Here is a 14,398-nt window from a genome sequence, read left to right on the forward strand (position 1 = left end):
CTGAAAGGGCGAGCATGTTTGGTGAGATGCGGATTCGAACCCGCGACCGGAAACAACTGACCTGGCCGTTCTGTTTGATGTGGCATTTTTTTAATTAATGAAACCATAAGACTTACAATAAATGTGAAAAACTGGAAGATATTTAATCAAATAACGGAAATCAGATTTATATGACCATCAACATTTCAGTTATACTGGTATAAACAGAGACGATTCTAAAACCGACAAAGGAAAAAGTTTGGAGATGATAAATAACTTACATAAGACAAATTACTCTTAGTATTTCTATAAACACATAATGTGACTAATCGCTACCCTAAATTTAAATACAATTAAAATAAAAACTCACAATTTTAGGATAGCTTTATATATCTATCTCGGAATTCCCACTCACTTGATATTTGTAATTTTGAATGTCTTTGTCTTTCTGTATTTACAGTTGAGGGGCAATTTTAAGGTTACAAAGCCGTGATATTTGAACCAAACGTTTCAACAACTGTTGGTAAAAAAAATTATTTTAAAGAACTGAAATGTTACAGCTGTGTCACTTATGTAATTACCAGAATCGTGCGTTGCTTTGCTACAAACAATAAGCATAGCTAAACTAATAAATAATATCTAACAAGCATGGTATATTTATGTATTAAAACAAGGCTTCTTCTTCTTCACTCTTTATTTATTTATATCTCAAGATTTAATGACAAAACGAATAAAATAACATCATTAAATATAAAAACGGCAATTAAATATTATATTTTTGTAATTCACGCACCTTTATAGTTTTTGTTTACCAAAGTGTCAGGGATGTGTAAATATATGTAGTGCCACATTAAGCCAATCGTACTTATAAAAGATGTGTGTATAAGTAGTGCCACATCAAGCCAGTTCTACCTATAAAAGATGTGTGTATATAAGTAGTGCCACATCAAGCCAGTTCTACCTATAAAAGATGTGTACATAAGTAGTGCCACATCAAGCCAGTTCTACCTATACAAGATGTATATATAAGTAGTGCCACATCAAGCCATTCTACCTATAAAAGATGTGTACATAAGTAGTGCCACATCAAGCCAATTCTACCTATAAAAGATGTATATATAAGTAGTGCCACATCAAGCCAGTTCTACCTATAAAAGATGTATATATAAGTAGTGCCACATCAAGCCAGTTCTACCTATAAAAGATGTGTATATAAGTAGTGCCACATCAAGCCAGTTCTACCTATAAAATAGCGTAAAGTTCCTGTATCGATAATATTTTTTGTCAGCCACTTACTCGAGTTATTGAGAGCTGATGTTGCTGAAAACTTCCTTTCTCGACTATTCACGTAAAGGTAAAGTTAAATAGTATGACCATAGCTCTGGAAAACACCAACAGTATATAAATGATTAACGATATCCATAATATTAACAATATATAAACCAAGTGTTGTATTGGAGTTCCGCTACTGTCTCGTTCCGTTCACGCTATTGCAGATTAAATCCATATAATGGAAGAGAATATAATTCCTTATTTAAAAAAAACGTACAGTTAATGAACATTAGTAAAAAGAGTTATTAAACACAGACGAAAGAATGAAAAATGCTCTTCAGTTGTATGGCTTTTGCTTACCTTACGGTGTTAAATGTTACATGACTGTTGTGTTATATATTTATACAAATTATTAAGTTAATCTATATGACATTTATTATCGCTAATTTGCTCATTACACATTTCTTTTTATATCCATTCGGCTCCAGTAGGAGTAGCTACCTTCTCACAGCTTGACTGGTTGAAGAAGACTCTCGAATGTGGGGCATTGTAGGCTTAAGCACCCACATCTGATCCTTATTTTGGAATAAGTGTTTTTAGAACATTCCACCCAAGAGGCTGGCAAATAACGTTTAAGTTTGATATATCATAAACTCTAGTCCCACCGCTATGTAAGTTCTTCTTGTGCTGATAACTCTTCCCCCTGGATACATTCCACAGTTCCCCGCTTTTCACACTACTGTCTTGACTAAACTTTCATTTAGATGTGCAAAATAAATAGTAAGACGTGGGGGGAACATGTATTATTAACTAAAACTTGTGGAAATATAACCACAAAATTTAAAAAAATTAAATCACAATTTATATAATTTCAAATTTTTAAGACGAAATTAAACTTTTAGAATATTAAATGTAAACAGTATTGAATTTCTTGAAATTTTGGAGCTATTTCAGAACATTTAAGACTGGATGAACAACAAACATTTCACAATATTCTTATGTACCTGCAGTACAAGAGTCTACAGTGCTTTGCAAAAGTATTCACTCCTTACCAATAATGTCAATTTTGATAAAATATAAATAAGATTGTATAGATTCTAAATATAACAGACTTCTCGTAGAAGCAAACGGATCCTTCTTGATTATGTTGCATACTGTTGCCTGGAGGCACGTCGAAGGCTTTTGCCACTGACCTTTGTGTTCGTGGATTCTCACCTGTTACTAGGCGCCGTGTGCGTTCTCTACCTCGGCTGAATGGTCCCCGATACCCCAAGTTCATCCATATTACTTTGTTTTCCAATGTTATTAAGTAAAAAGGATATACCTGTCTTTTTATTATCTTGATGTATGAGTGTTTTTCTTCGGAAAGTGTTGTTACATATCTTTTCTAAAAGCGGCCAATTTTCAGTGGTATCACACTATTTACAGAACGTTAAACAATGTCAAAATGTATTTCTGATAAATACAGTTCCACTGGACTTTATATTGGCTGTGGCTGTCACGCGACTTGCTGATTTGCGTATTCAAAATCGTTTGAACATAACATATTCAGCCCTCTTTGTGTTTTATTTATCTTTCAGGTAACTGAAAAAGAAAGAAAATTATCTCAAAATTATTTGGAGACCATTAAGGGAAACTCTTTGGGTAAGATATTATTTAACATATTGTTTTTCGAAAATATCCTTTCTATATGAGTCAAGATTACGAAATAAACATTTCGAAAGTTGTACATATCACACTGTGTTTAAGATTGTAATTATTATATGGAACGATTTATATCTTCTTATGTTACGTATGTTGTATATAGTTCATTATTTTACAAGTATAAACTAATTGATAACCTGAACCTGCAGTTTGTACTTGTAAAATAATGAACTATATACAACATACGATCAATCGTATGTTGTATATAGTTCATTATTTTACAAGTATAAACTGCAGGTTATCAATCGTATGTTGTATATAGTTCATTATTTTACAAGTACAAACTGCAGGTTATCAATGATATAAAAGATGGTATGACACTCCTAACATATCTAATAGTCTGTATTTATTCCACTATTTGAAGTACATTAGCTAAAAAATTACAAACTATGCAGATCAATCAGCAACTCTGTCAATAGTTAGGTATGATTATGATAAAATATTTTATGACTTAATATTTTTTTATTTCTTCATTATTTCAAGATGTATCTGACATCTTTATTATTAGTCTAAAGGTGTTTTTTATTTTATTTTCTCCAACCTAATTTTTAAAGTATGACAGAATTTTTTTTTTAGTAACGGCCCATTAAAAATGATACATTGATAACTAATTTCTTTCTTTCAGTAGACCAAGAAATAGTAATTCCAGTACGGACTGATGAAAGCGGAAATTACATCAGCCATAATTTGCGCCCTCTACAGCCAGCTTTAAATGGTCTCTTAAGAACAAAACGTCAAACAAAACATTTTCCGCCCAAACTTTTTTACTTCATCGAAGGGTTTGGTAAACAATTCAACCTTCTTTTATCCCACTCAACTAAATTTTTAGGTCCACTCTTCAAGGTTTACAGACGTCACAAAGATGGACAGCCCAACAAGACGTCTATAGAGACACCTGGTAGAGAAATCAGAAACTGTTTGTATTCTGGGTTAGTGAAGCACCAGGAAGCGGCATCAACAGTAGCACTCAATGTTTGTAAAGGTCTGGTAGGTAGGAAATTATTTATCGTTTTAGAATGATTAGAATGCTTATACTTTATAAAGTGATTTATGAAAAAGTCTCTAAATTTCTGCTAAGTACGGAATGGTTTGTAGTTTTTCAATATTATACAAAAGTTGAAGTTATAGTAACGTCCGCCTATTATATTGTGATAAAAACAAAGACTGGCAAAGCATCTAGTATGTATAATATGTAGTGCACGGTTTAGGAAAGACCATGGAATTTCAAAACCAACCACCTATTAAACCACTCTCGGTATCGTTACTTTACGCAAAAATATTATAATTTTTATTTTACATCCACTTGGATAGTTTTCAGCCAGGTGTTAATAGATCAAAGCTTTATAATGAGTAGAAAACTGTTGGGTTTTAAATAGTTTCTTTACAAATTAGCGGGAAAGCTCGCCATCTAGTGGTGTAAGATATAGTTATTTTAAATAACTTTCTAAAAGTTTAATATCAATGGGTACGTTTATAAATTAAACATTTTATCTCTTAAAAATAACTTTTATAAACGATCATTTCTAAATTGTATTTATAATTAATGGAAGGAAATAAATATCTTATCTAACAAATTCAGTTTCATTTCAATTACTTTTCAGAAATAATTAAGAAGCTTTCGTTAAACTGAAGGATACAGTTACGAACATAAAAAAAATCATTATGATATTGTTAGGTATTTTTAAATTATGTAAGCAGCTCTTTTGATTTAATTACACACATCATAAGTCTAATGTGTATTAACAGTCCAACGGTTAACAAGTGTAACAACCAGATAATGACCGCGAAACAGTTCATAACACTCAGTAGTGATATTAAAAAATCAAGAGCTTTAAAGCGGATTGACGTATTTGTTTATAATTATTTATTAATAAAAATTATAATTTTAATGACTTAAAATTGAAACATAAATGTATCATTTTATTAAAATCTATTCACATAACTGTAATAATTTATAATAAAAATATAACTTTATCATAATTTCTACATTTTTTTGTAATGTACCAAACTACTGTATGAAGCACTACTTTGATGATTTATGATGTTTCTTTGTAGTTAAGAGCAAATTTAAACCATGTTTTTAGTGTTACAAGCCTTCAGGCTTACTGCGAAGCCACTGATTCAACTAACTTATCAAGTAGAAGTTTGATTATGTATGCAACTAAATTTGTTTTAGGTTATTCTAAAAACTACTGTGCACAACTTTAATATATTATCATAAAACTGCTCTAAGCAGTGTTGTTTTATAATATAAATGCATATTGCAAAAACTGCTGTAGATGGTAATAATGGTTTTAATTCTATACAATTAACTAGTCGTGGATTATACTATTATGGGCAAGATTGTCTGTTTAATATATTCTAAACTTACTGTAACAAATTAATCGACTCAGATTAATGTAAAAACCACTGTAACTGAATAATTAATTCAAAAATACAATAACAGAAACTTTTACAGTAAACATGTTCTAATTATTAAAATAAAAGCTTACCCACTGTAAAAGTTGATGTTATTGTATTTGAATTAATTATTCTAAATGGTATCGTTTGATATATAGTTGTTGTTTGAAGTTAAGCTACACAATGGGCTATCTGTGCTCTGCCCACCACGGGTATCGAAACCCGGTTTTTAGCGTTGTAAGTCCGCAGACATACCGCTGTGTCATTGGAGGGCAAGATATATAGTAAAACTACTCTCTAAGTGTATTTCATTATCATGATCTAGAAGAGTTACAGAATCACAGTTTTAAACATCTGTCCACCGTAATAACAACGAAACCCTCTTCCAAAAATGATTAGAATTACTAACAAAAATCTTTATGTACTTTTACTAAATTGCGGCGAGAAGTGGTTAATAATTTTTTCATTATCTATAAATAAGAGTATTACAAGAAAAAAATAAAAACAGTAATTTGTACAAATCTAACTCAGCCTGTTTGTTTATCATAAATTAACTACCCATACTTCTTATTACAACGCTACGTAATTACTTGGTATTGGTGGTGATGTTTTTTTTTGTTTGCTTCCTGTCCATATTATTTTGTTTAATATACTATTTTTATGTAGTTCTTTTTTTAACATTAGATTTAGTGTTGTTGATTTTTTTCTTTAGCATGTCTAGATTTAAGCAAATTTGTAAATTTAAAAAAAGTCGTGTTTTTTGTCGGTAGATTGTTTTAGATAATAAGTCGAGCTTACTTGAATATCTTAAGCAATAGCAACCTAGATAAAAACAGTTTAAAGATAGACCCACTTTAAAGTAATTTGTCAACTATTCATGCGGCGGTGGATTGTTCTGATTAAAACGACTTATGCAAAGAAATAAGGTCACGTATGCGTGCAATGTTGCTATATCAAAGATATGTCTGCATACTTAAGGGCAAGAAAATTACACACGCTTTTTTCTCCGAGCTCAGTAGCAAGAAAAAAAAAGAACCAGAAGTGTATATCATGACCCGAGGCTAACGGCCTAAAAAATATGAACTTTTCTGTGCTTAATATCATTATTATATTGAACACATTCTGTGAAACGTTTTCTGGCGCCATGTGTTAGGAAAGTAGAATATATTGTAATAATACTCAGTTTTTGTCTGCCCTGAAAATACGCGCGTGCCTTTCTATTTAAATGCGCATGCGCGCGCACTCATTTCAACTGATGTAAACAAAAGGCGAACGTAAATATACTATATAGTCCTGCTATTTACATAAAAAGCTATTAAGTTTTAACTCTGAAAATGTTTTAATTATCCAGCTCTGGCGAGCGAAACGAGGCAAAGCTGAGTATAGAAATTGAAGTACAGGTTCTTGACATATGTGCTATACATATTAAGCCATACCGATGTGATAACTGTCCAATATGAAGGAAAACTTTCTGTCTGTCTGTCTGTGAACGCATCTACTCCTAAACAAGTTGACCGACCCATGTTAACCTTGCCATGCTAACTTAGTACTCCAAAAGCAAACCAAATTAATATTAAACGTTCCCATATATTGAAACATATAAATATTTTATATAATAACCTCATATCGTTACTGCAGTAGCTATTGTAAATAGTTGAGGTTGAACGAAACTCACCAACATAACCAAAATATACAGTAATAAAATATCCAGCTACAATGCGGAGAATAAAGATATTGTTGTTGTTTAAGCTTCCCGCTCTTTTCTGATTCACACCATTTAACTTCCGGTTTATACTAGGGTTAGAATAAGCGCTTAAGCCTAAATTAGAGAAGTGTTTCACGATTAATATATTTTTTAGGATATTTCTTACTTCTTGATATAGAATACAGTTTTCCGTAGAAGCAAAATTCGAGATTATTATTAAATTAAATGCATTAAATGTACAAAATTCAGACAGTAGAAATCTTGAACACATCTCTACTGTGAAATGGGCTGTTTGAACTAGAAATGACGCAACTGCTTTGTCATTTCTGCCAAGTTTCTCGATTTGACTGCTACGCCTCCTCACTTCCGATCCATTTCCCCTGTCTTAAAACACTTTTCTTAGAAAATGAAGGCTACTGAAAATCTTCGCAGACATTTTGCTCATTTTAGCAAATTTATAGGCGTTTTCAAGAGAAAAAAGACAGAGAAGTGTAGTCTCCTTAAAATAACTTGCAAAACTTTGAAGATAAGACATTTAATGTACATTAAAAGAGCTTCAAAAATAAAGGCCATTATGGACTGAGAGTTCACTTTTACTTGTAGACTTTCACCGGATCTGTCGGACTTTCACCAAGGGCAGACCTGGATATGAAATTTGTCTCTCAAAAATTAACTTTGGATTTTCTCATATGATCAAGGCCAGGTACAAGATTGAAAAAATTCAAAAACATGCAATGTATCTCAAACCAATAAATGTCAGTTGTTATTAATCTCAACTCTAATTTTTTTTTGTATACTATTCAACAACCCCAAATATACGGTTTATACCAGTAGGATGGGGCTATACTGGCACTACGTTGAAATTAAAAGCTGTTTCTTCACATTATGTAGTCCTCCTGTGAGTCAACGGTAAGATTACGAACTTACAACGCTAAAATTTGGGGTCCGATTCTACTCGATAGACGAAGTGCAGATAGACCATTTTGTAGCTTTGCACTAAAAACAACAACACAACAACGTAGTTTGTAATTGTAAGTTTAAAATGTTTGCAAGTTTAGAGGCTGATGACATCTCTATTAATGGCCAACAGAGCATGAGAGATGGTTAAGGTTGGAACCTAGAGGTCATGAGCACCTTATGGTTTTTCTTCCTGTGTTTTACAGACATTATATATTTCGATTTCAAGGACTTTGTTACAAGACGTAGAACATGTCGTTGCTGTTTTACCATGAAAGCTACACAATGGGCTATATATGCTCTGTCCACCGCGGGAATCGAACTCCGGGTTATAGTATTGTAGCTCTGTAAAATTATTTCTATCCCACTGGAGGATTGTAGAATGTATTCCAGTTCCCGCCACAAATTTTTTTATCGTCTGTAAACCTCATTGCTCTGTTGGGCAATGGGTCCAAAGCTGATTTTAATGTTTTATTGTTGTATTTTTGGCGAGATTTACTGCTGTGAAGTAGTTTGGTGCGATTTATAATATCGTCCATCTTTCATTTGATAGAGTGCCAATAAGTTGGTTTATAGAATAACTTCAAGAAAAAAAAACTCACATTTGTCCTATGAAAACAACATTTCACCAAAGCGCTTTGAGAATCATAGGTTTTAGTGAGGAACGTCTGGACATCGTACATGGTGTTTTACAACATTATAATCTTACATGCTCAAATGTCTTTCTTCGCAAACTATCATTGAGTTTTTCTTTCTCTCTCCTTCAAGAATACAAGATTATGAGTCGTAATAAAATGTGGACCATTGTGAGGTAGATGAATTCTTCCCAGAACAGATTATACTTGCAGTTACTCTTTTAGGAATAGGCTTCATATGTTGACTGCGAATGACGAGAAAAGCAAACTTAACACCTTCTGTGACAGCTTATGTTTCATCCTATACCCTGTCCATATTTTGCTCAATAAAACTTGGGATACTCAATGTTTGTAGTTAAGCACAAAGCTACACAATGGAATATCTGTGCCGTACCCATCACGGGTATCGAAACCCGGTTTCTAGACTTATAAATCCGCAGACTTACCGCTGTGCCACTAGGGGGTAGGGGCGATACTCAGTGGGCCTCTCTTGAAAGTTAGTTTTCCTAAGACAAGTAGTTTTTAAGATATGTAACACACACCGCTGTGCCACTAGGGGTAGGGGGGGGCGATACTCAGTGAGCCTCTCTTGAAAGCTAGTTTTCCTAAGACAAGTAGTTTTTAAGATATGTAACACACACACCGCTGTGCCACTAGGGGTAGGGGGGGCGATACTCAGTGGGCTCTCTTGAAAGCTAGTTTTCCTAAGACAAGTAGTTTTTAAGATATGTAATATTTTAAATATACAGTCTTGGCCAAAATGTTTGCATACTGTTCTATATTGATGTTATTGTCTACGTGCGTGGGGTAGTTATTGAGTAAATGACCGAGTAGCAATAGAGATAAAGTTTTGTTGTAATAGGTGAAATTCTGAATTACACATCTTTCTAGAGGTGTCTGATAAAATTGTTTGCTGTTCTAGTAAATCGTTCATGGTGTCCATAGAACCTGTCTTATTATACAAATTAAATATGTAGATGTTTAATATAACATGCATTTCTCAGTTTGATAGCGCTTAGTATATTTGTATTACATTTTAATAATAATCTTACTTGTTACAAAATATGTTTTTCTTCATAATTATCCTGTACAATACGACGGAAAACACAAAATAACATATAAACAGGTGCTTATAGCAAAATAAACTTTTATCTACAATACACAATGATTTGCCCCCCCCCCCCAGTGGCACAGCGGTATGTCTGCTGATTTACAACACTAGAAATCAGGTTTCGATACTCGTGGTGGGCAGAGCACAGATAGCCCATTATGTAGCTTTGTGCTTAATTTCAAACAAACAAACATAATGATTTATATTGTCGTAAAGTATTAAGAATTAACAAAACAAATTGTATTGTATAGATATTTTTATATATGTGTTAATTCAGTAGAACAATATTGCTTTAGTATTATATTAATTTAAAAGTTATATTTTAATTATGAAAAAATTCCCATTTGACTCCCTCAAGAAATCGTAAAAGAAATTCAATTTCACTGTAGGTAAATACGATATTTGTCAGTTCAGTTAAACTGGATTTTAAGAAAACACATTTTTGAGACGCTGTAGGAGGTTTTCTTTGACTTACATATTGAAACATAATTTTCTGTCTATTTTAGCGAGGCATGATCAAAACAAATGACGAAGAATTTCTAATTGAACCATTATCAGAAATGGAACCTGGTCAACAGGGAGCACCAATGTCACACAAGTTGTATCGAAGGTCAACAATGAATCACGTTGCCTTCTCAAGAGGAGTAGAAGAACTTAACCACACAAATCCAGTTCATCATCAGGCCTACTACTGTGGCAGGAAGCGAAGGTGTACGTTATCTTACGTTCCTATTACTAACGGTTTCAGTAATAGATATCGGTTAAGTTGTATTTATGGCCGTTTTTAGTTTGGAACTACTGACGATAGGAAGGATGACCAGTTGGCAGCACACTGTCATCCACAGTCCACGCAGCTTAAAATGCGGGAAATATTTTGCGGTATCGCACGGATTCGATGTTTGTTTGTTATGAATTTCGCGCAAAGCTACACGAGGGCTATCTGCGCTAGCCGTACCTAATTTGCAGTGTAAGACTAGAGGAAAGGCAGCTAGTCATCACCACCCACCGCCAACTCTTGGGCTACTCTTTTACCAACGAATAGTGGGATTGACCGTCACTTTATAACGCCCCAACGGCTGAAAGGGCGATCATGTTTGGTGTGACGGGGATTCGAACCCGCGACCCTCAGATTGCGAGTCGAGCGCCCTAACCACCTGGCCATGGCCCAGTGCGCACGGATTTGAATCGGCTAATCAACTGTGAAATCCAGACCTGTAATACAGAGTCAATGCGCTCCTCTATTGAAAAACAAAAGTATTTTTCAGCAACAAAGTTTATCTTTTATTTAAACCTATCATATTTCGTTCTCAAGTTTCCACAACGACATAGAATAGAAATGTTCTAATTTTCTTCGACTCTTCGATTTCTCTTTCCGTCATGATTGTTTATTTCACACAGCTGAAAATAAATCGTATGGGATGTGTCAAACAAACTCTCCTGACAAGGCCAAAAGTAAAAACGGCAATGAAAGAAGATCTGTTTTAAATGCTGAGAGTAGTTTTCGCTCAGTCACAATTGTAGCTAACAGCTGAAAAATATGTTTTTCGAAACATTTTGTTATTATAAAGTTATCTTATTTTCCACATTTGATGCAAAATTTTAATAATTTTCATTTTCTTAATTGAATATATCAGTCTTCTTGTTCTTCGTACATTAACATACGCTATTTTATCACATTAAACTAGAAGCTGAAATGAAAATATACAAACTTAAAATAATAACAAAATTCACACAAAGAAGAAAGAAGGAAGTTAGCCCGGCATGGCCAAATGGTTACGGCGCTCGACTCGTCAATGTGTGGGTCGCGGGTTCGAATCCCCTTCACACCAAACGTGCTTGCCCTTTCAGACGTGGGGGCGTTATAATGTTACGGTCAATCGCACTATTCGTTGGACTAAAAAGAGTAGCCCAAGAGTTGGCGGTGGGTAGTGATGACTAGCTGCCTTCCCTCTAGTCTTACACTACTAAATTAGGGACGGCTAACGCAGATAGCCCTCGTGTAGCATCTCCGCGAAATCCATAACAAACAAACAAGAAAGAAGTCGGGTGTGAATAACTGAGCACAAAGAAACAAAAACCTCGAGTAGGGTAAAGATAAGAAGAAATCGTACATTTTATAGCATCAGTTCATTGTGTATAGATAGCTTTCTCTTTTCACTACGTAAAACATCTTAATGGAATCAACATACAAGGAACTCCGAAGCACTGTGTGAACTGTTATCTATGATCTTCAATGACGTCATGAGTGTTAAAGATAGTACACTCTTACAATACAGAATTATTTAGGTTTGATTCGAAAGTGATCTTGCGAGTGCAAGAGGAGCTTTCAACGTGCAGAAGGCCAAAGAAAGAGTGGAGTATACGAAACAAATACATGGAAAAGTAGAGAAAAGATTTAGAGTAATTATTTTGAAATTTTAATTTAAAAATAACTTGGGAATTAAAATTTATTGCAAGGTTTTTGTTGTTGGATTTTTAGTGCAAAGTTACATAACGAGTTTTATGTAGGTACACAGCGGGGAATCGAACCACGGATTTTAGCGTTTTAAGTCTGGAAACTTGCCGCTAACCTACTTGGGGGGAATAAATATTGAGGGTTATTGTAGGAAAACAAACTGTAGAACCTCACACTTGGAAAAGCTACGTTGATGATATCATATCTATTTGTAAACCTGGAGCTAAGTCACTTTAAAACTTTCTTACGCTAACCTTTCACAAAACTGTCAACATTAAGTTTAATTATTCTCTTATTCATGCTGATAAACTTTTTTGATGTCACTATCTTTTTTAGATGTCATTCAATGCACTAACATATACAGAAAAGCAACTAACAGACCACAATATTGTAATTACAAGACCTACCATACCACCTTCACTCAAACCCTCACAGTTAAGAAAATCGTCATTCTTGAAATACATTTCGTTGTTAGACCTGCAAGTTCGTGAAACTATAAACATAGCTACAGCGAATAAGCATCCAATGGTTAACGTATGTAACACTCAAAAACCTCAGTTAATTGTGAATAAGATAGTCTGGCGATTAACAAGTATATAATACTGAAAAAGCTCTAAATAATAGCAAGTAAAACATTCTGACACTTAACTAGTATAAAACTCCAAATCTACAGGTATTAACTTGTGAAACATTCAGGCAGATAATGAGTAAGCCCTTGTAAAACACCAGATTTTTACAAATAAAACTGGAATTTAATCAGTATAGTCCTCCAAAGCTCCAGATAATAGTGATTTAAACAGTCCAGCGCTTATCAGTTATCTCATTCCAAGCTCCAGATAACGGTGATGTAAACAGTCCAGCGCTTATCAGTTATGTATTCCAAGCTCCAGATAACGGCGATGTAAACAGTCCAGCGCTTATCAGTTATCTCATTCCAAGCTCCAGATAACGGCGATGTAAACAGTCCAGCGCTTATCAGTTATCTCATTCCAAGCTCCAGATAACGGCGACGTAAACAGTCCAGCGGTTATCAGTTATCTAATTCCAAGCTCCGTATAATGGCAATTTAAACAGCCCAACGATTAACAAGAATAACAACCAGATAATGACCGGTAAACAGTGTATAAGTTTCAGTAGTGATATTAAAAAAATCCAGAGCATTAAAGCGGCTTAATGTATTTGTTTGTAATTATTTATCAATAAAAATTATAAATATAATCATAATGATTTAAAATTGAAATATAATTTATCATTTTATTAAAAATCATTAATATACTGTAATAATTTAAAATAAAAATATAACTTTATTATTATTATTTATAAATTTTTGCCACGTAAAAAAATATAACAACTGTACTAACTTTTATTATTTTTTGTATTAATTTAATCACCTTATTTGGAATCATAAAGTTCAGTGTCCAGAGATGTCTTCCAGCAATCGTTTTAACACATAATTAACAGTGCTTATGTTTCAAGTATTCTCTCTTGTTTGTTTTATTTCTTTAGACATGCCACACAAACCAAAGAAGAAACAACACTGGTTACCTGACGAATTTCCTAAGCCAACCCGTCAAAAGAGGGCGCTGCACTCGCCAGAAGAATTTAATCTTGACCGTAATCGTCGACGAAATGTTGAAACTCTTGTCGTTGTAGACAAAGATATGGTAAAAAAACACGGCGCCGAAAATGTTACAACGTATGTACTTACTGTGTTTAATATGGTAAGTTTTCTGACCTGTCGATAAGCATATCTCCACTATTTGTTTAAAAACATATTTTATTTCAAAATATATTTTGTTTACAAGGAAAGGAATCCACTGAGATAATGACCAGGAATTGACAAAAATGCATAATTAACGCATTATTAAAATTCCATGTAACGTAATATCGTTAGGCTTATAGTATCATAGACTTGAATCGTCTGTCATTAAACAACGAGTGATACTGGTGAGCCACCAGAATGCATATATATATACGCCCCCCAGTGGCACAACGGTATGTCTGCAGACTTACGACGCTAGAAACCGGGTTTCGATACCCGTGATGGGCAGAGCACAGATAGCCCATTGTGTAGCTTTGTGCTTAATTACAAACAAGCAAACAATACAATGTTTACTTGCCCCTAGTGGCACAGCGGTATGTCTGCGGACTTACAACGATAGAATCCAGGTTTCGATACC

At 33.7% G+C, this 14,398-nt stretch overlaps 1 protein-coding gene across 1 annotated transcript in view; it reads left to right on the forward strand.

Moving 5' to 3' along the window:
* Positions 1–14,398, forward strand: part of LOC111088204 (A disintegrin and metalloproteinase with thrombospondin motifs 16-like) — a gene marked incomplete at its 3' end in the record, with an annotated part of 37,204 nt that overhangs the window by 21,815 nt on the left and 991 nt on the right. Inside the window, exons 2-5 of the mRNA XM_022397543.1 lie at positions 2,832–2,895; positions 3,584–3,942; positions 10,270–10,474; positions 13,725–13,939. Of these exons, the coding sequence (XP_022253251.1) occupies positions 2,832–2,895; positions 3,584–3,942; positions 10,270–10,474; positions 13,725–13,939 (843 nt within the window). The remainder of the gene's footprint in view (positions 1–2,831; positions 2,896–3,583; positions 3,943–10,269; positions 10,475–13,724; positions 13,940–14,398) is intronic.

Source organism: Limulus polyphemus, unplaced genomic scaffold (assembly GCF_000517525.1).
Source record: "Limulus polyphemus unplaced genomic scaffold, Limulus_polyphemus-2.1.2 Scaffold3313, whole genome shotgun sequence".
In the NCBI taxonomy this organism is placed as follows: domain Eukaryota; kingdom Metazoa; phylum Arthropoda; class Merostomata; order Xiphosura; family Limulidae; genus Limulus; species Limulus polyphemus.